This window comes from Heloderma suspectum, chromosome 12, assembly GCF_057233095.1.
Source record: "Heloderma suspectum isolate Gila_16-S chromosome 12, 16-S_ref, whole genome shotgun sequence".
Taxonomy (NCBI): domain Eukaryota; kingdom Metazoa; phylum Chordata; class Lepidosauria; order Squamata; family Helodermatidae; genus Heloderma; species Heloderma suspectum.
Genome location: NC_139469.1, coordinates 23,732,871 through 23,755,142, shown reverse-complemented (window position 1 = coordinate 23,755,142; position 22,272 = coordinate 23,732,871). Strand labels below are relative to the sequence as shown.

The following is a 22,272-nucleotide window of genomic DNA, read 5'->3' as shown; positions in this document are numbered from 1 at the left end:
CTAAGATCTCCCCAGGGTCCTTCTCAACTGTCTGCTTTTAAGAACAGTAAGACTGGCATACGCAAGAGACAGGGCCTTCTTGGTGGTGGCCCGGAGTCTTTGGTACTCCCTTCCAATTGACCTATGCCTTGCCCCTTCAAGTCTGGCTTTTAGGTAGGCCTTGAAGACTTTCCTTTTCGAGACTGCCTCTGATTGATTCCATATGTTGGCAGAACAGCTTCATAAGTAATTTCTGTACATCTTTTCTGATGTGATCACCTGTAATTTCTACCTTGCTTCTCATTTTTTCTGTATGTCACTTGGGGGGGGGGGAGCCCTAAAAGGTAGTTTAAAACTACTTTAAATGAATAAGAACTACAAGTGCAGCAGAATGAGTTGGTAGAATGAACTGCACCACTTCAGACTGCAAACAGAGGTACATGTTTGAATGCTTTCTTACATTAAAAGCTCCTTGCAGATAGAAAACGAGCAGAACGAGCAAAGGTCAGGTTTAGAACTTTATCTCCCTGCTGTGCTAGTTGCTTGCTTGCAGATATGCATTGTTGTTGCTGCTGCTGTTTAAATTTTAACACAGGGCAGCCTTAAAAAAATGTGATCCCCAACCTGCAGTCTGAATTCGTGCAGCCCAATCTAATACCTCATTCTCACCTCATTCTGCTGCATGTATAGACCCAGACATTGTTACTTTACATCCAGCGTATCTGAGGGTTTTCTCCTAGTTAATTTGGTCTGCTGGCTAGTGTTGTGAATGAGATGCCTGTTTCTTCCTGTTCAGACTGCCTGTCTGTATAGCTGGTGCCCAGAGCCATTTCCTTCATGTTAACAACATTAGCTTCTTAAACAGAATTTTTGGCAGCACTGTGCTGCTTTAGAAAAAGCCACACCTTATGCTGCTGTATTGGTCTCCCTTATCTCTTTGGATATTAGCTAGCTTATTAACATATGCTCTCTTTGCCCTTTAAACCATGCCGAGTTGCTAAACTCTTTAGTACTTTAGGTGCTGATCAGTAATACACCTGAGAGTAATGCTGGGGGGTGGGGGTGAATTTCAAATCTTAATGTGCTTGTGAAAATTAAAATATTATATTCAACTTGAAATATTTTTCAGCATTCCTAATTATGAATAACTTTGAGATTTGAAAAAAAAAAAGTGTTAAAGTACTAAATTTGGTAAGCTTGACATTTTACATTACTTTTACTCTTGTGAATGAATTTACAGGAACAAATTAAAAAACTGACACCAAGTTGTCTCAAAATTCAGCAAAGTTTTTCATAATTAAATTTCTTAACTTTGTTTCATCAGCAGCTAGTTTTCTTAACGTTTATATGTTTTCCTCAGTTTTGTACAATGTTGGTTCTTCTATCTGTGGCTTGGGTTTATGTTATATAGTATCACCCTAATGATTTATTGCTGGTTTGAAACTCAACATTAAAAAAACGAAGATCATGGCATCTGGCCCTATCACTTCCTGGCATATAGAAGGGGAAGAAATGGAAGCAGTGACAGATTTTACTTTCTTGGGCTCCAAGATCACCGCAGACGGTGACTGTAGCCATGAAATTAAAAGACGCTTGCTCCTTGGGAGGAAAGCTATGGCAAACCTAGACAGCATAGTAAGAAGCAGAGACATCACCTTGCCGACAAAGGTCTGTCTAATCAAAGCTATGGTTTTCCCAGTAGTAATGTATGGCTGTGAGAGCTGGACTATAAGGAAGGCTGAGCGCCGAAGAATTGATGCTTTCGAACTGTGGTGCTGGAGAAGACTCTTATGAGTCCCCTGGACTGCAAGGAGGTCAAATCAGTCCATCCTAAAGGAAATCAACCCTGAGTGCTCATTGGAAGGACAGATACTGAAGCTGAAGCTCCAATATTTTGGCCACCTAATGCGAAGAGAAAAGTCCCTGGAAAAGACCCTGATGCTGGGAAAGACTGAAGGCAAAAGGAGAAGGGGACGGCAGAGGATGAGATGGCTAGATAGCATCACGGATGCAATGAATATGAACTTGAGCACGCTCCGGGAGAGAACGCAGGACAGGAAGGCCTGGCGTGCTATGGTCCATGGGGTCACGAAGAGTCGGAAACGACTGAACGACTGAACAACAACAACAATGATTTATCACATTTTATCCCTCAAGAAGCAAGGCGTGGTATACCATTGTAGGCAATGCTGTGAGGTAGGTCCAGCTGAGAAATAGTGGCCAATCCAAGGCTACCAGTTGCGCTTCATGGCTTAGTAGAGATTTGAACCCAGGTCTGTCTATCTTCCCTATCTGAGGCGTATTCTCACTGAGACGGCAAACCTGTGTCTGGGCTATACCACTTCAAACTGTAAGGCTCTAGCTGAATGCTCCTCCTTTCAAAAACATTCCTTGTAATAGAATACTAGCATGCCAGGGTGAAAGGATCTATTCTAGCCATCTCCCTAGATTTCTATGAACAAGGAATGTTTCTGAATGCAAGTGCATTCAGTCATGTGACCCACACCCCACCTGCAGCCTGAAGTGATACAGCCCAATCACAGGGTTACCACTTCAATGGGAAGTTGTTACTCTAGTTGACTGCCTCCTTTAGACGAGGGGTCAGCCGAAGGTATGCCTTTTGTACCTGGCTCCACTTCGTTGGAACTTGGGTTCTAGCAAAAAACCACAAAGTAGATCCTGCAAGACTGAAGGCTGCCCACCTCTGCTTTGGACAGACTCTGTTTATGTTCGGAGTGAAGGTTTGCCTTTCACTGCATCACTGCAGGCTGTTCTTACTTTGTTATCAAATCTGTTTGGTCATCCCACATTGCCAATCCTAAGGCAAGAGGAAAGCTATATATAGGCCTTAGCATTGTAAGATCAGGTCGGAAGGAAAAGGTACCGATAGTTGTGACATTATTAGTTGAGTTATGACTTGGGTTTTTGCCCTGGCTGCTCTTTCAGTGTACAGAGTTTCAGAAGCCATTCATGAATGCTGAATCATGGGCACCCAGCTTAGCAGATATTCTAGGGAGACCGTGCCTGGCGCTTAGTCATATTTATCTCTTGGCTGTAAATGTGAGATAACAACAATGCTGCTCTGAACAGACTGGCACAGCCTCAGATGGGAAGGTCTATGGCTTACCCAATCAACACCCAGTTGTAGCAGACAAGGAGATCCATGCTGTCATTGCAGGGAGAACGCACCAAGACTGAGCTGCATCAAGGAAGGGGATATGCTTGCCTGTTTTTAGGGATGTCGGTTTGACATTTTCACTAAAGTATTAATAAGCAGACAGAAACAGTCCAGCACTTGCTTGATGTCATCAGATCAAAGCCAGCTCAAGTTGAAACACCCTGCAACGCTACTGGAAGATACTTGTGTTCAGTGAAAGGAGTTCTGTAGCTGAAGCTGTGCTCAAAAGAACAGAGCCAAAAACAGCATTAATTACTTTGTAAGAAGTATTCTGGCGTATTGGATATTATTTTTGTACTGAGACTGACAATAAAATGTCACACTTCTTAAAGCCTCCCCCTTGATTGACCCCTTTGTAAAACGTAATTCTAATACAAACAGCGTCTCCACCCATCCCACAAAGAAAAAAAGGCTATCACACATCATGACACCTTGCACATATTTTGAATAGGAACATCTACTGTGTCTGGGGGCAATCAAGGAGACTATTTAGAGGGTTGGCAAGAGCATTCTGGGGTCTTTGCCAGTGAGAGGGAACCTGTAAGTGTGCAGAAAAAAGTTGGAGCATAACTGATGTTGCTGTTACTCCTTCCCCAAACAAAGCACTCTGGAACCAGCCTCATGCAGGCTAGCTTCAGCTACCAGACTGCAAGCGACTGTGGCTAGCATGTGAATTACTAATGGTTCTGACTGGGGAGGGGGTAGTTAGGTAGATTGGACTGGAAGGTGCCCACCTATATATCTTAGTGCCCACCTTCTCCTTAGAGCGGGAAGGCACAAGGACTGACTCCCACAGGAAGCCCACCCAACCCAGGAAGTTTCTCTCTGGGTCTTCTACAATGATGAATATAGCAACCTGTACTGGGGAAAGCAGAGAGGTGGTGAACTGTGGCTTATTTCAGTGTTAATTCACTGGGGAAAATAGTGTGATGTACTCCTGTGTGAACAGTACAAAACTTAAGGTATGACTTCCTGATTAAACCTTGCAGAAGTGCCTAACACAAAAGACTCTTCTCCATGGGTTAACCCAAGTTATGGTTTACACTAACCATATTTTAGAACCCAAACTCATGGTTTGACCTTCCAGACATACAGGCAAGCCATGTTTTAGAGGGGATTGTCTTCTATTTTTCATCTGCTGAGCACTCCCATTTCTATCGCATATAGGCCTCTGGAGGTGGAACAGCTGCCAAACTATGATTTGCCAAATTAGATATTACACAAAACTATAAATAGCACAAACCATGGTTTGCTAATCTACTTCAAACGTTGGTGTCTGATTCAAGTTTGCTGGCTTGATCACAGACTGTGACTTGTCAATTTGAACAACACCTCCCAAACTATAGTTAAGCTTCCTTACTCATAGTTTCTTGTGATAACTGAATTGAGCCTACATTTCCTCCCTGTGTAATAAAGACTCCGAGGATGATCTTTGAGGCTGCAGTCAGACATACAGGGGGGGAGATGGTATATTAAGTATGTAGGACCAAGTTACTGTGTTCTGTAAGAAGACACCTCCTAACTGGACTCCTAGGATTATTCCTGTCAAGTTGTGGTGCCCATTTAATAGCATGCCTTCCCTGTATAGATTACAGCTCTAAACATGTAATGTATCTGGTTTCAATAGCTTAAGAAATAATTTGGCTATAAAAGTGATTTTGACTGTTTCTTCTGGAGACCAAGTGAAACAATAAAAGTGTGTCATAAGGGACAGGACCAAAAGGCTTTGAAAGCGGAGACTTGTTGTTTGCTAAGTGTTTTCAGAAGCTGTATATAGTATGGCCCTAACTTGTTTTATTTTCCCCTCCCTGTGTGCGCGTGCGCGCGCGTGTGTGTGTGTGAGAGAGAGAGCTGCTTAAACAGTTGCTATGTTGCTAATGAGTCAAACCATGCCAGCCCACACACACTTTTGTTAACACCACACTAAAAAAAAATCCATACACAATTGGCTAATAAACTGGAAAATATGAACAGCCCTGTTGCACCTCATTGAAATAATATTAATTGGCGTAATAGTGCACAGGCTTCTACAGTTTTTGCTTTTTGTTTTTGAAATTATGTACTCAGTCCTGCTTAATCACTGTCTGCTTATTTAGATCTTGGTGCTTATTTGACTAAAATGAACTCCCTGCTTATAAATTGGTGGCAAAAATGTGGGCTTAGTTGCTGTTTTAAAAAAAAAAAAAAAAACCCCAAACCCACACAACTCTGTCAACTGCTTTTCTATAGATGTTAATTAGGATTCCATTGTTTTACTGCAAGTTCTTCAAATACACAACAGAAGCAGAAACAAACAGTGCCCCCCCCCGCCCCGCCGCCCAAGCTATTAGTTTTAGGGGATTTCAGTGTTCAGGCCTGTTGGAACTCTTCAGAACTCCATAGCCATGATAAACACGGGGTGCTCTGCCATTGCATCTGTTGTCCAGAGGAGCTGTTCTGATTGGTTAGGGGCTTTGCAGCCTTGGCCATGCTGTGGTAGCTGATGCTTCAATGGCACTCTGTAACACATTTGGGAGTGTTCATAGACTCAAAAGTGCTTTGCATCCACCTCAACCTTGGACATCACACTGGGAGCAGAATCAATGTCAGAGGGATCCTTGGCAGCATATAATTGCAATTGCTCGAATCGGTTTCCATTTCTGCAGGTGCTGAGTGGGTGCTTGCAGAAGTCTGTCTTCTGGTTTCAGGGAGCCTTTATCTGCACTGTGCTTGCTTTTTTCTTACATTTTAAAAGTATTGTCAACTGACCTTGGTGCTGATCAGGTTATGAATACAAAATGCTTCTCTTTTATGATGCTTATGATGCTTTCTGTATTGAAGATGATTTCTACTCTTCCTGAATGTTTGTAAAGTGTGAGTGGTATTAATGTAGAGCTCGAAATCTTGAGGATTTTCCCCTCTGAGTTTGCGATTATAGTTTTCAGATCCTCAGAGAATCCTTAAGTGCTTCTAGCAATTGGCAGGGCATCTAGATTGTTTTGTGCTAAATATCTCCAGTTCATCTTCCCCTGGTCTCTCAGGCAATTGTCTGGAAATCCTTATAGCAATGGCAGTTGCTTTATCTATTAAAAATGATAATTATATACTGTCTTTCTACATGGTTCTCAATGTGGCTTACAACTAAATTAAAACAGTATATTATAAATTAAACCATCATGTAAAAACTATTACTATTATAGTAATAAATACTAATACTAAAAACAGCAGTGCAACTTAAATAGTTAGCAAATCAAGATGGAAGCTATTAGGTATCTAGGCAAGCAAAAATGTTTTCACCTGGTTCCTAGAAGCCATTAAATAGGTGGCAGTTGAATGAATATGCCACCAGTGAAAAGCCTGTATCCCTAGCAAGTGCTCAGAGATGGACTTCTGACAAATATTTGAATGACAGGCAGGGTTGTGCATGGGAGCAGGCAGGCGTTCAGATACCCTGGTCCCAGAACTTTTTAGGGCTTTTCAGGCCAGAACCAGCACTTTGAATTCTAAAGGTAGATTGCTAGTCGCTGATTTTTTTTATGGAATGTAGAGAAAGGAAAATTTCTTCTTGTTCCAGTTAACAGCCTAGTGGCTGTGTTCTGGAACAGTTGATATGTCCTAATAGCCATGATAAAGCAGCCCATTATAAAACACATTCTGGTCGTCCAGTTTGGATGTTATTGGAGCATGAATGACTGTGACCAGATCAGTTAGGACCACTTCTGTCCATCTGGTAATTTTGCAACCTTTTCCTTCTGGCTTGGACCAAGCAACCAGGGCTGGTCTCCTTGTTCAGCACCTCCTTTACCAGCCCTGTGAGCAACCCCCACCCCCAGTCTGGTGCTTGTTGCCATGAGCTTGATGGTGTTGGCTGATGAGGGCCCCTCACCAGCCAGCTACTCTTCCATCAAGGCTGACTCCAGTACATATAAGGGCTGGCTCTTCTAGTAGTCCAACTACTTGAAGGGTTACCAGAGCTGCTGGTTTGTACTTAGCAGTAGGTTACTCAGCTACTGCAAGACTCAAGTTGAAATGGTTCACAGCTGTCAGGGAACCATCAACCTGTGAACGGCTCACATTGATATGGAGGACTCCTGTAACATTATACTTTCCAAAGGTGGAAGGACATACCATCTAAATCCTAGTAGTGGTGGGTCACTACCCTGGGGCTGACTAAGGCCAAAGCCATTTGTATGAAGAACAACCAGTCAGGTGATTTTGGTGATGAGGAACCAGCTTCGCAGTCTGTCAAGTGCAAACAGCACAGTGCTCTGAAAAACCACTCTGATAAGTTGGAGGATCTTGGCACTTGCAACAAACCCACTGTGAAGCACAGGGCAGCTCTCCAGAGATCCCTGAATGAGCTGGAGAGCCTGGCTGTGCCAGCAGAGAGCAGGGAGAAGACCAAAGGTGTCAATAAATGAGCCACCCTCTTCAGAATCGCCTCCAATGCTATGATAAATAGTTGAAGGTTGGCCCTAGACTTGGGAAGATAAAGTACCAGCTTGAAAAGAGAAGAAGACTCTGTGTTTCTTGACTTCCCTGGATGGCTGTAATGGGTGGTAAGGGAACTATGCTTCTGTTACGGGCTGAGTGAGTTCCAGCTGCTCAGCCCTACTCCCTTGCCTCGGAGGTCCTCAGAGGACTTACTGCCTAGTAGATGTTCGCCAAAGGGTGACACGAGGGAAGACCAGGAAATGCTGCCTGAATAATTCTGGCTCCATATCGTGTAAATCTTTTGTAAGCCGCTTTGATAGTCTCTCAGGGCTATAAAGCAGGATATGAGTATTCTAAACAAACACACAAGCAAACAAACCATTACCTAATCTTGAAATTTGACTACTGCAGTGGCTCTGTATGTGGACTGCCCTTGAATATTGTTCAGAAGCTCCTGTCTCCTGATGTGGGTGCATCATCAGTGAATATTTAGTTGTATTTATTTAGTTAGTATGTTCAAACCTGCCATGGAGCCAAGTCATCTGCTCTGGAAAGCCTGCTTTTTCTGAGCATAGGAAACAGACTATTTGTCCATGTAGTCTACTCTAGTCTACTCTGATAGACAATGGCTCTCCAGGATCTATGGCAGAGGTCTTCCGTATCACCTGCTCCCTGATCTTTTCAGTTGGAGATGCCAGGGACTGAACTGGGACATTCAGCATGCAAAGCATATGCTAAGAATATAAGCAGAGCTATGCCGGCTCAAACCAAAAGTTCATCTAGTCCAGTGTTCTGTTCTCAGAGTGGCCAACCAGCTGCGTGTGGGAAACCCACAAGTAGGACATGAGTGCAGTAGCACGCTCCTGCTCATGTTCCCCAGCAACTGGTAATCCTCTACCACTAAGCACTGGTCCCTCCCCTCCTTATTCTGAAATATGTGGGGGCAGTCTGTGATTGTTCAGTGATGCAGAAAAGGCACACAGGAGCATTTGTTTAGGGAATTGGTCCTGGTACCGAAAACACAATCTCTGGCTGAGCCCTTGTGCTGTCTGGCTCCTGCGGTAGAAGATAGGCACCTTTGTACAGTAAAGGATTTGACTTGATGAGTGGAAAGTGGATTCTATCCCTCATCAAAGGAGAGGCTTCAGTTCTCTGATCTTGCTGTTGCTGCTGTTGCAAATGCAGGCTCCTGGCTTTGGTTAACTACTGCCCTGGAGGAATCGAGCATGGCTGGCTGATTGGCTTATGGGACTGGACTGGGCTGCCTTAAACCAGTGGAATGCCCCGCCCCCTTGTCATGCATTGTGAAAGGCAAACTCCTCTCTCTTTACTTGGGAACATCTCGTCTCGGGGACTACCGGATAAGCAACCTCTGTGGTGTATTTATCGCACAGGTGCCTTTAATCTGATCTAGTGTATAAAAGGGCAGAGTAAGACCTGTTGTACTATTTGTTTCCTTAGTGCTTTTATTCACAATCAGTGATGTGCGTGTGAGACGAAAGGGGTGGCAGCTTACTGCTGCTGTTGCTGCTGCCGCCGCCTTCATCGGGCCGAACTTCAGTGGCTGGGATCAAGTGCTTTCTTTTTGTGGATGCCCTTTTGGGAAATAAGAAGAGCCCTTTGCATGGGAGTGGAGAACTTCATCTGTCTCCATTCTCGTAGTCTGTTGTAAGTGCTTGCGTAGGGGGAGGAAAGGAGGGAGGAAATGGCTTAGAGAATAGGAAGGAGTAAATTGCTTCATAATAGATCAGTTTATTTGTTCTAGAAATGCTCTTGCAGGCGTAATTAACTGTAACACTTGAAATGTAGTAATTATGCATTAAAACCACAAAAGGAAGCAAAATAGGTGCTTAACTATTTGTTTCTATTAGTTAAATCCTCCATTTGTCTTTTTTCCATTGTTATTGCTGCAGCACTGGGTCTCCCAAATTAGATTAACTCAAGCAGTGATTTATTTCTTTATATGGGGAGGGCTAATTCCCCCCCCATATTACATACATGCTAATGCATTTTTTAAAAAAGAGTCAGTTTTCTGCAGTCCCCATTATTGCTTGTTAAATATTTAGCAGATCTTATTTTGCCATTTCAAGTCTTTGTCTGGCTTTCCCTCTGTCCCCCCCCCCATTTTTTTTTGCAGACCACTGAACCCACAACTTTGGTGCTTTTCATTTTCACAGCCCTGTGCAAGCAATAAATTAACATACAAGCAGCAGTGAGACAGGCATATAATTATTTAGAGCCTACATTACTTGACCTGTTGGTTTTCTTTTGGCATAGAATGGAGTGTGATTAAAATACCACCAGGACGAACACAGCCTTAAGCCTGTATTCTCAAGCAGGTACAGGTTCCTTGTACTTTGGAAATAATGATGGAAGCCAATTATTAGTGCTCCTTTAATATGCAAGGATCTTTACGGTTCTTATTGATCATCTGCATATGTATTCTACCCAAGAGGTAGTTGACTTGTTCCCATTTTATAGATGAGGAATGTGAGAACGTGTGCTGGTGCAGGTATAATGTGGCCTTCCCTTAAATATGGCTAAGGTCTTGGGCTGTGGGATTACATACTCCCTTTTTCCCTGACCTTCCCTCCCCCTATGGTTAAAAGTTCTATCAAACCTACTGTTAATAACAGTTACAGTTTGTTCTTAACGGGACATTTTGCAAGCTTCAAGCCCTGCTTTCAGATCTTGATTAAGAGTGAACCCTGATCAGCATTAACCATGGTTAACTGAGGCCTCTATCTTAAACCATGGTTAAGGCTGTTGAAGAGAGCTCACATGTGAGAGGCGAGTGTCTTTACCACCTCTACTGGTTTTTACCACCTCTATTGAAGGCAGTTGATGCCTTCAAGCACTCTTCATTGTAATAAGGCTGTATGTGTTAACCAATTCAATCAACAGAGGGCAATCTCAATGTAGATATCTTTTGAAAATAGAGAAGAGAGCGTGAGTATCTAAAGCTAATCACCAAAAGTTATCATTTGTTAGAAGGAAAAGCCAATAATAAGAATGAACCACTATTACAGCCAGCACACTCTGACTTACTCCTGGGTTAGACCAGCAGTTTTTAAAGTGTGAGGTTTGTTTCCCTGAGAAATTATAAGTATGTGTCCCCAGAGCCATAAAAGTGTAAAGTGTGACTGTGACAAACACATGTCACATAAATTTCCTTGTCAGGGAAATGAAATTAGCTTTGGTTTCTAGTCGAGTGAACATTCAGGGACAAATCTTGGTTTTCTTTAGTGTAATGTGTGAAATGACCCTGTGTATGTGTCCTGACTGAGTAAACCCTTGTTTGTTTCCCTGTTCCTTTCCCCACTTCTCACAACAGAGAGGGAGCCAGTCCGATCATGGTGTAGTGGTGCAATAGTTGGACTGTGGAGACCTAGGTTTAAATTCCTCCTCACTCGGTAACCTTGCCCCAATCGCAGCCTAGCCTACCTCACAGGGTGGTTGTGAGGATCAAATGGGGTCGCCCTGAGAACCTTGGAGAAAGAGCAGGATATGAATGTGAGAAGTAATCATGAATCAAGAAAAGCAGAATATTTTCAACTACTTTAATTACCTGTGGTGAAGGGAGGTGGGTCCCCCCCTTTCCCTCCTCAGAGACTTGTACAACCATGCTATGTGCCAAAGTGCACCTTAAATCTCTGCCCCTGCCCCTGTTCCATCTCACTTCTGTTGACTTGCTTGTTTCCCGAGTGTGGGACAGGAGCGAACCTCCTCCAGACAAACATATTTTTATTATCATCTCCCTGTTTAGGTACACTCCAGCACTGTCATAATAACATTTGGGGAACTCCTGGGTAGAGATGTGAAAGCCCGGAAAAACCCAGAAAAAATAAGACACCCCCCCCGTTTTTTTCTGGTTTTTTCCGTGGACCGTTTTTGTTCTCCCCCGCCCCAAATGGAAAAATTTATTTATTTATTTATTTCATTTCTATACCGCCCAATAGCCAAAGCTCTCTGGGCGGTTCACAAAAATTAAAACCAAACAACACACACTAAAACAATTTAAAATATATAGAACATTAAAACCACAATATAACAATACAACCACAATAAAACCTAGCAGCAGCGCAGGAGTTTAAAATACAGATTTAAAACAAAGATAAAAATTTAGAAAGCTAAAATGCTAAAATGCCTGGGAAAATAAAAAGGTCTTCACCTGGCGCCGAAAGGAATACAATGTAGGTGCCAGGCGAACCTCACTAGGGAGCTCATTCCAGAGCCGGGGTGCCACAACAGAAAAAGCCCTCCTCCTAGTTCTATTCAAAAATATCACAGCTTTGGATTATGAAATACTTTCTTTTAGAATTTAAGACAAAGTATTTATGTATTGTTACCCAGCCTACTTCCCCCAAAGTTATTTCTAAAAATGATATAATAAGAACACTTTTATAGAAAGACTAGAGATGTAAAATGTCTGGAAATAATAAAGCCATGGGGAAAAATGTTTTTATAATCCTCTCTGTAGGATTTCCAGCACAGTTATTTCTTTCATTCCTTATTCAAATTATTGATCTAAAGTATATTTTACTGATAGACATTTATTCTCAGTTTCCCAGCATGTGAGTAGAGCCACCATTGTGCATTCTTGACAGTAAATGTGCATTCTTGACAGTTTGGGTTTTGTTCTATAATATCCTGTGTTTCTGATGCTGTAGCAGTCATTTAATGTAGATCTAATCTATTCAGACAATAATTACAAATTTACTAACCGAGTTTACTTTTAAAAGTTTTTAAATATAATGACAATTTTATGAGCAAACTAAGTTATACATCAAATAACTTTAGGAACAGAAAGTCTGCTTTATGTTCCTAAAGCAGCCCTCCCCACCCTGGTGCCCTCCAGATCTTTTGGACTACAGTGCCCAGCATTCCTGACCCATTGGCCATGCTACCTGAGGCTAGTGGGAGTTGAAGACTAAAATGCCTGGAGGGCACCAGGTTGGGTAAGGCTGTCTTAAAGCAACAGCATAACTTTAGATCTGTAAAGAGCACTAATAAGTATTGCTTTTTTTTTTCAATTTTTCCTCAAATTTCCATTTTTTCCCCCAATCCCCCAGGAATGTTGTTTTCCCCCTACGGCCTCAAAATTTCCGGAAATTTTACATCTCTGCTCCTGGGAAATGTGACTCTCAAGCCTGGAGATTCTGTGCATAATGCTTTTGTCTGGACGGAGCAACTTTTCTAGACACATGGCCTGGACAGTAGCCCTGTATTACTGAACAGTATTTGAGACTTGCAACTTAGCTTGGGTTATCCTGTACCTATTTATAGATCCTTGCCTCCTGCACCCGGCTCTCTTCTCTGTAGAGCTTTTCTGAGCAATGTTAAAGCAGGCTTCCTGTTTTCTCTTTCTCCTGCAGTACAGTTGCATGCTCAGCAATGGATTCTGACTTCCTTTTTATAGGAAGGGTCAGCAGCATTACATTTTGCTGCTTGCACAGTTGCCGGCCTGGAATGCAACTTGCTTCTCACTTCGCGGAATTGGCAGAGCCTCAATATGCACAGCTGTTTTTCTTCTCGTTTAGCAAGAAAGGGTTGATTGGCTTTGTCTTTCTAGTTCCAGCAAGAGTGCTGAGGGAATTGTGGAAGTGGCTCAAAAGAGTTTGTTGGAATTATTTTTATATGGTAGCACAGCACTATGCTCAGAAAAGCTTTTAACGTTGTTTGATCCGCCTCCTCTTGATTGCTGGGGTTCTGTTTGGTAAAAGTTGGGTTTTTACTCAACTTCCTTTTCCTTCTGGAGGGAGCAATTCTACTGGGATAGGCGGCCGCCTCGGAACTCAGAGGCGACTGCCAATCCAATGCAGGGCAGGAGAAGTGTGGAGGGGATCGTCCTCTCTGTGCTTCAGCCGCCCTGCATTTGCAGCTAGACAGCCGATTTCGGCTGTCTAGCTGCAGGAAGGTGGAGCGGGAGAAGCAGCTGCTGGATGACACGTAGGATGTGTCGTACCAGCATTTCCACCTTCCCCGCCCCAGAACGCCCCCCGGCATGCCCCGTTTTTGCCGTTCTATGCTCCTCTTCCAAGCACAGAGTCATCCCGAGCTGCCTGAGAGGCAGCGCGGAAGATGAGGGGAGGTCGGCTCTGAGTGCAGGCTCAGAGGTCACATCCCGGAAATTGACATATCCTATGGCCGTCTAGCCGCTGACTAACAGCCATAGGATTGCTCCCTTAGAGAGTCAAGAGGAAAAACCCATTGTGGTTCTTGGCCTAGGGCCATTCCAGCCATGTAGTGGGATGACATGCTTCTGGGAGCACCATAGACAGGAGGAGGTGGAATAGATGAAGGCTGGTATAGCAAGTCTTTTCAAAGTGTTGGTCATAGGCAGGGGAGGGTGTCATTTGGGTCCACATCAGGCAGGAAAATGTCTTGGGCTGGCACTGCCTTAGTCACTTAGACCAAGGGATCAAAAAGTAGTAACTTCCATCTTCATTCCATTTTTAGCAGTGCCATTTGGGGGCAGGAGGAGCTGTGGGCAAACTCCTGGCTGAATGCTCCATACTCTTCTCTTGATATATTCAAAGCTGAAAGGAGGGTGGGGTTGTTGGGTTCTTTGTTTTTTGGTGTTGTTGTTGTTTTTTTGCTGCAATTTAAGAGTATTGTGCTGGGTTTTTGTAATGCTTTATAATAATGCTATCAAATGCATTCTTTCTAAGGAATTTGACATGATGCATAAGCTCGTTTGATTGTTTATAACAAATGCAGGGCAATCCTCTGCATCGCTACTCAGTATGAAGACCCGCTGAATTCAACTGACCTCGCTCCCAGGTAAGTGTGTATAGTAGGAGCTGGCAACTCGGTACCCACCAGATGGTTTGGACTACAGCTCTCAGAATTCCTGATCACTGGCCATGCTGGTCGAGGCTTATGTGAGTTGTAGTCCAAGGGCACCAGGTTGTCTGTCCCTAGTGTATAGGATTATAGCTGTGGTCACACAGACCTGCTCCACACATACAGCGGAAGGATGCAGTAGAATTCTGATGTGGTAAAATGGATTGTACCATTCAGACCACAGGCAGTAAGAGCTCGCCTCATTTTTGATTGTTTTGTGATGTGAAAACACCTTGCAAGTAGAAAACTGTGGGCTGAGCTAGAACCTTTTTTCCCCTGGTGTGCTAGGTTTTTTTTTTTTTACTTGCATGATGTTTTTTTCCCCTCTCAATTAATGGTATTCCATGACCTGCAGTCTGAAGAGGTACAGTCTAGTCTATTGCTTCATTCTGCTGCATGTATAAACCAGGCCTCAGGTGCATTGGTTAGAAATAAAAGGTGCTTCTGAGGCATATTCACATGTGTTCTGAAATGCAGGGGCTGGGGGCTTTCTGTGAAGGTTCCCCTTTGCCTTACCTTAAGTGGCAGTCTTTTGAGTCTACTTTGGAGTTGTCCTATTCAACTCAGTGGTATTCTATGGCTGGACTTGATAAGACTGTTGCAGCCACCCTTTTTCCTTCATGTGGCAACTGGAACTCAGAGAACCAGTGAAGTTTCTGATTGCTCATTCTCAAAATGTGGGCTACTTAAATAAGACCCAGTTCGTATGTCACAACAATCCAGAGTTCTTTAAAACTCTGGGTGGTTGTGAACATGGCAGAGTACTAGCACATGCTGCTTGATCGCCCCTGCTGTGTGTAAGAGGAGCTAAGCAACCCAGGAACACGCTGTTTCTGGGTTGTTTGTCATGATGTGTGGACCAGAAACTCTGGCTTGTTTCTCCTCTGAGAAGCCAAAGAAATAACCAACAGTTTGTTATTGGGTTATTTCTCTGGCCTGTCGGGGAGAGGAAGAGAGAGAGAGAGAAGCTAGAGTTCTTGGTTCGCACATCATGACAATCAGCAACCCTGGATTATGTAGCCATTGTGTTCACAACAACCCAGAGTTTAAAACCAACAGTTGTTGTGACATGTGAACCTGGCCAGTGTTTCCTTCATAACTGAATTGCCTCAAATAATTATTCTTAACCAGTGAGAGGAATTATGAAAAAATAAGCTCGAAGCTCAATGTTATTATTGCTTTTTGGCTATGAAATGGGTAAAATGCATCCCTGCTTGATTCGTAGGAACAAAGAAAAAAAAGGAGTCACTCTACTGTCACACTTTTGAGCTTGATTTATTTATTTGCTCTGTTTATATTCTGTCTTTCCTCCAAGGAGCTCAAGGGTCTTGCTCTCTCTGCCACCACCCAATTTTATCCAACATTTATCCTTACAACACTCCTAGTTACTGCTGCTCCTATTTTACAGATGTTATCATTCATTTACTAATAAAGCTTTAAAGCTGCTTTTTAAGCTGGTGGTTTGACCACTGTGGCTCTCATTTTCCAGGGCCATATGAGGATGGGAGAACAAAGGATGCTCCACTTTGCCAAAATTCTCCAAACTCTACTTCAAACCTCGGCTTGGCTCACTCCTGTTTTTGTTGCAACATGTTGTTTGGTTTCTTCAAATGTGGAAGGTGCACATTTTGAACAAGAAAAAGTGCATCTCTGTGCACTTTTTTCAGAAGTGCACATTCCCACCCCCCTTGACCAATGCCAGAAAATGCATATTTAAAAAAAAATGTGTCTTTCAAAGTGCAGATTTTTTTAAAAATACACATTTTCGAGCACCATTCGAAGAAAGGGGATGTGCTCCCATTTGTGTTTGTGTTCGAGGTTGCGAATGGGGCAAATTCAGATGATTTTCAAAGTTAAACAAAATTCTTGTATGTCCATAGGGCCATAAGACCACAGTAGTCCCAGAGCTCCCTCTGCTGGCTGTACAAGTGGGGTGAGCCAGTGGTGCTCATGTCACTGGGGTGAGGGAGAGGGAAGTAGCCTGGAGGGAGGGGAAGAATTGCTGCCATCTTGTATTATGGGCCATTGAGAGCAACTAAGAAAAATGTAAGCCTTTTAAATGAAGTCCAACTTAATGCAAACTATAGTGGTGACGTCCACTTATTGGAATGGCGCTTATATGGGCTGAAGAGTCTGGAGATTGCCATCCATCAAGATCTCTTGGGAATCTCTGGGAATGGCTTAGGTGTTGAAAAAACTCTATATGGGCATCTCTATTTGCATGGATTAGCTGCTGCTTGAATGTTTTTCTCCCTGTAGTTAATTTCTTTCCACAGTTCATTTCTGTCTTTCTCTAAATCCTGGAAGGTAGTTGAATAAGCCCAACAGGAGCAATTTCTCTCTCTCTTTCTCCTTCTCATATCATTAGTTTTACTGTACTAATTAATTGTTAATTTGATCTTTTCCCTTCCAACATGAATCCAGTATAGGCTTTGTCATCCCTGCTTAAGAAAAGAGACATCCCTGTTGTCACATATCTATTTAATCCCCCAAGTTTCCCTTATTTTCAGAAAGTTTGACACGCTAAAGCATGATTCAAGTAGCTGGGAGCCACATAATGATTCTTAAAATGCTTCCGTGTTTCAGAACTAGACATTTGGTAGCAAACATGGATCTAGAAACTTGGGTGGTTGCTGCAAAATAGAAGTACATGCGTGTGCATGCAGATGTATGCGAGAGAGAGGGAGAGATGAAAGGAGTGTATAGGGAGAGGATAGGTTTTTGCCCTGCAGTGCCTCCTTCCAGCTGCTTTGGGAGGAAATAGCACATGGGAGATCAATTAAATGCCTCTGCTTATTTTCCCCTGAAAACCTTGTGGGTATACACAGTTTGCAATAGAGAAGCAGTGGCTCAGATTCCCAGACCCATGTTTGTTGTTGAATATCTAGCTTCCCCCCAAGTGGGGAAGCAGTTTTCTCTAGCCTCCTGCTGCGCTTTAAATGTAATGTTGATGTCCCCAGATTTCTAGGCAGCTGTGGAGGGGTGCTAACACTTGGCTTAACAGTGCCTGCTGGAGGCCACAGATGATCCACTTCTTTCCACATGTTTACAAGAGCCCTGTGCTAAACTCTTAAGGGGCACCAGTCAATCAAATTGATCCACTATGTATATAGCGAAGGCCCTACAATTTTTTCACTATGCAAAATTCTTGTGTGTTGTCAAATTTCAAATTTGGGCTTGATTTTTTAATCATGAATTGGAAGTAATTACTAGAGGTAATTACTCCTTCTCACACTTAGGAAGAATAAACTTAAGAGATGTTTCAGCCACACCTCTTTGCTTGACTGGAATCATTCACAGGCCACATGGTTTCTCTGTAGATCAGGGGTGTAGAACCTCAGGCCTGGGAGCCAAATCTGGCCTTCTGGGGTTCCCCAGATGGCTGTGCCCCCTTCTCCTGGTCCCACCTCTTTCCCCTAACCACTGATCATTTGGTGGTTTCCTGGATTTTGTGCAGTTTTTCCCTGCATTCTAAAAGGTTGAAATGCCTCTCCTATTGTTGAGTTACTGGCAGCCAGAGCTATAGTCCTGCCCACCACCGGAATGCAACCCCTGAAAATTTCTCTGAAATGGAATTCAGCTCTTGGACTGAAAGAGGTTCTGCACCCCAGCTGTAGATCCTAGGAGTTGAGGAGCTACAGTTCCTACTGAAAGTTGTTGACTCTTTTCCAACTCATTTTAGCTGTAATTCCCTTGTTGAGCAGCTGGGATCTCCAGCTGTGTTAGACTACAACTCCCATCATCTCCAGCCGGCATGTTTACCAGGGAAGGCTGATATGTATAAGTTGGTCTCATAGGCCTGTCTCTAGTCCTTGCTTTGGCTGGCCCATACAGCTCTTTGAAGGGAGGGCAGAAAGCAGCAGAAGGAGGTCATAAGCATACTCTCTCCCTCTGGGATGCTTTCATGCTTCCTTCCTCCTTTCACAGTGGTAAAGAGATAGGTCAGGACATTCTTTTCTCAGCATGGACAGGCTTCCTCTTCCATTTGGTTCTTTTTATGAGGAACATGTTCTGCCTGCTCTGATGTAGGTCCCTTGATCTTAAACGAATATGCTGCTTCCGGTGAGGGGTATGGTAGGAGCTGATGAGATTTAAAGTGCAATCCTATCCTTGTTTTGACAGAAGAACACCCTATAACTCCCAATGCTGGCTGGGAAATGCTGGGTATTACAGGACTTCTTTTCTGTCTAAAGATGCATAGGATTGTGTCCTTAGTCTGATGTGTGTGTGTGTGTGTGTGTGTATATATATATATATATATATATATATATGCATGTGTGTGGGAGAGAAAGGGAAAAGATGCTCCTATGCTCCATTCATTATTTTGCTAGTTCCAGACTAATCTGTGTAAACAGGCCCTTTATTACTTCTAAGGTTTAAGTGCTACAGGAAATGTAGCACTTGTTTTCTATCATACAAGAGCATTAGTTCCTTTACACTGTATTGGGCAGTGGCTTTCAAACTTTTCTTCTTCAGTTAACTCCATATTGACTTGCTTGCTGAGAAACCCCAGTACATCTTCTGTGAACATTGCTGGGTTTTACAGAGGATTCTGGGGTGTATTTTAGGGAGCTTGCTCAGCTCACACAGTGCACTGGCCATCCCTGTTCTGGGGAGGGCATGTGAGCTTACCCAGTGCTCCCCACACACACACACACACACACACACACACACCTGTGGATTCCAGGGAAGAACAATTGGCAAACTGTCCTTCAGGGAAGCTTGTCTGCTGTTACTGATTTTCTGATAAGAGTTGCTCCTGACAAGCTTCTCAGTAATCCAGGGGTGGGCAACTTGTGGCCCTCCAGATGTTGCTGGACTGCAACTCCCATCAGCCCTAGCCAGCATAGCTAATTCATCCATTTATTTTATTTCTATACTGTCTCATAGCCAAAGTTCTCTGGGCGATTCACAAAAATTAAAAACTATTAAAATATATTATATGAAGTGCCCCCCCCAAAAGTATTTACATAACATGTGAACAGAGCACACACACAGACAACATATATCTAAAAGCATATTTTAAACAATCATCCAAAGACGATCCAGGACCTAATGAAAAACTCATTATATGCTGCCAAATGCTTGAGGCAAGAGGGCACTTTTAACCTGGCACCAAAAAGATAACTATGTTGGTGCCAGGCAGGCCTTCTTGGGGAGATCATTCCATAATTGGGGGGCCACCACTGAGGAAGCCCTTTCTCTTGTTGCCACCCTCCAAGCCTCCCTTAGAGGAGGCACCTGGAGGAGGGCCTTGGATGGTGAAGGATCAGGGGAGTTCTAGGCTAAGACTTCTGGAGGGCCACAGATTGCCCACCCATGATAAGCCTTCAGGGCTCTGCTGAACATGGTTTGAAAACCACTGGTGTACCCTATTCCAACCTTCACAAAGGGAACTGCTAAACTGGAGAAAGGAATGTTTAAGGTGCCCCTAAGAACTTGGGAACAGGTCACTTACATTACATAACCAGAGGAGCATCTTTCATTTTCCTTACCTCACTCCATACAATCATGTTCAAGAAGGTGGGCTTACTTTTGAATGAAGCGTACCTTGTTGGCAATCTTGGGCACCATCTCTGTTTGTAACAAGCTCTTAGAAATGTCACTTCATTGGTTTTAAAGAATCATACCTTCTTTCTTTCTCTCTCCTCTCCCTTTCCTCTTGTTCTGTGTTTCTGTTTTGTTTTTCAATCAGCACCAGCCTCCCTTTCTCCAGTGTTGGGAACCTTTACACCAATCCATGCTGCAGCTCCTCACCCTTTCGGGCCGACTGCTCATGCCGCTGGCTTGGACCTAACCTAGGATAAATCTTGGCCCAGCCAGGGTTGGGGGGAGCCATGGGCAGCTCAGCCTCATCGCTGGCCGCCGAGACGGAGTCGGACCATGGTTTCACTGGCCCAACCTACCCAGGGCACCTGGCTGCGAGTTGGTATAGGAGTAGCCACAGTGGCTCTGTTTGGGAAAGTGCCCTTATAACACGGCAGCATCAGCACGTGAATCACCGGGCACGAAGGTAAGAAAGCAGGGGAAGGAGCTTGATCGCATACTTCTCAACTCTGTTTTAAACCAAGGACTGCCTGCTTTGGGATCTTGTGGGATTTAGCCATGACCGCACCAAAATTTTCACTGTCTTTCCGTCTTAGCTAGCTTTGTTCTTTTCTCTTTTTTAAAGCGATAATAGCCAGCTGTGTGCACTTGAAATTTGCTCTGCCCAATACTCCACCCTGATGTGCATGACATTAAAATTGGCTGCTTGAGGCAGGGGATCTTTGGCTGGATTAATGTTCAAAAGGCCTAGGTACCAGCATCTGGTTTTTGGAGGCAGTATCAAATTTTCAGGAGCTGCCTCTGGATGAATGGTAATGTGTATTTCAGATTCTTAGCTAGGCACCAGCATCTAATGTTTGTGCATTTTCCCAGCTGGGGTTTCAGTGACCAGATTCAGATGATCAGTGGGGGAAACAACGCAGCATGACTGGGATTACCCGACACAGCACTGTGTCGTGGGTTGCCGTGTTGTCCAAACTCGGCGCGTGGTGCAGCCATCATAACTTTTCACCCACCCTACTATAACCCATGATTTGCACTAGGGGTTGTAGGATAGGTGAAAAGTCAGCATGGCCACATGGCATGCCGGATTGGGACAACATGGCAACCCATGATTAGAGTGCAGGTACTTAGGGTAATCCTAGTCGCACGATAGGTATGAGCGGGGCGGGGGAAACAACCAATGCATTGTTTCCCTCGCTGATCATCTGAACACCCCCAGTGCCTTTACACATTTCACCCTATGCTTGTTTGCTAGGGCCTGCTTCTCGTTTGTGACCTCCTAACGAGTTGCTGTAAAAGTGGTTATAGTATCACCACTGAAGGATATCTAGAACTCCAGGGTGTGAAGGATGACTCTCACAGCTGTGAGGATGAGACATTCCCTGAAGAGCTCCTCTAGACTGTGCTTAGATTTCAGAGGCCTTTACAGGTACAGAAGAGAATCTGGGCATGCGACAACAGCCCCAGTGATTAGAAGCCAGTATGAAGCCTTTGGATTAGTCAGATTAGTTTAGTTACAGTCTATTTGTTTCACCTGTTAGCCATAACAGAGTCAATATTTGCAGTGTATAGTAATGTAAGCAGTTTGCAAATTACAATATACATTGGCTGAACAATCCATTTAACAAAGTCCACACAGGCTCTGACCAAAGCAAAAGCCACAGAAGTTAGTTTCTGAATAATTGCCATATTTGTATCGACAAGAAGGATCCTATCTTTTGTCAATTGAGCGGTATTTAAGACCTTTTAAGTTTTCAAACTTAAACCCATATACATTGAGGCTGAGGGCAACTGAATTAATAATGTCACATCCTAAATGCTATAGTTTCCACGGCCATGGAACTTGCAAGTTGTATGGAACGTTTCAGTACGTATCCTTTAATACAGAAACGGTCATTAGCTGAAATCTAAGTTGACTTAAACAGTTCTCCTGCAGGGAAATTTATCCAACTTGATCAGGTAAATCTTCCATTTTGTGGCCCTTTGCCCTTGCAAGGCCAGGAGAGCATTTCCTGCCTCTTGTGTTTCAGCCTCCATTTTCTCCAGCTCATGTCCCCAGCTCCACCCCTTGACTTGAGGGACCCTGAGCTGGAGAACAAACCCTCCAGATCTAGATTTGGACATAGACAACCATGGTTCTGATCTAGCCAGGAGACTGACAGGTTTCAACTTCAGATTGGAGTGGATAGGCCTGAAAGGTGCCTGTGGATTCCTAATAATTAGAGGTGCTGTTTTCATGAGAAATGTCCCTGGTGAAGCAGATATGCGGAGGATTTAGTAACAAAAATAGGCCACAAGAGCAATTT

The 22,272-nt window shown here is 43.6% G+C and overlaps 1 protein-coding gene across 16 annotated transcripts in view; it reads left to right on the top strand.

Annotated features, from left to right (window-relative positions):
• The window catches only part of CAPN15 (calpain 15), a 132,113-nt gene that overhangs the window by 20,893 nt on the left and 88,948 nt on the right, over window positions 1–22,272 (top strand). For 3 of the 16 annotated variants that reach the window (XM_084818783.1, XM_084818780.1, XM_084818779.1), the window contains exon 1: window positions 20,337–22,272. This exon is cut by the window's right edge. The exons of 2 other annotated variants lie outside the window; for them this stretch is intronic. Coding sequence is in view for 11 of the 14 variants with exons in the window: in XM_084818776.1 (XP_084674902.1) it covers window positions 20,254–20,429 (176 nt within the window). In the remaining 3 variants the exon portion in view is untranslated. Of the gene's footprint in view, window positions 1–509 lie in introns of those variants that run through there. 11 more of the 16 variants (XM_084818778.1, XM_084818775.1, XM_084818786.1 and 8 more) reach the window with 9 other exon arrangements.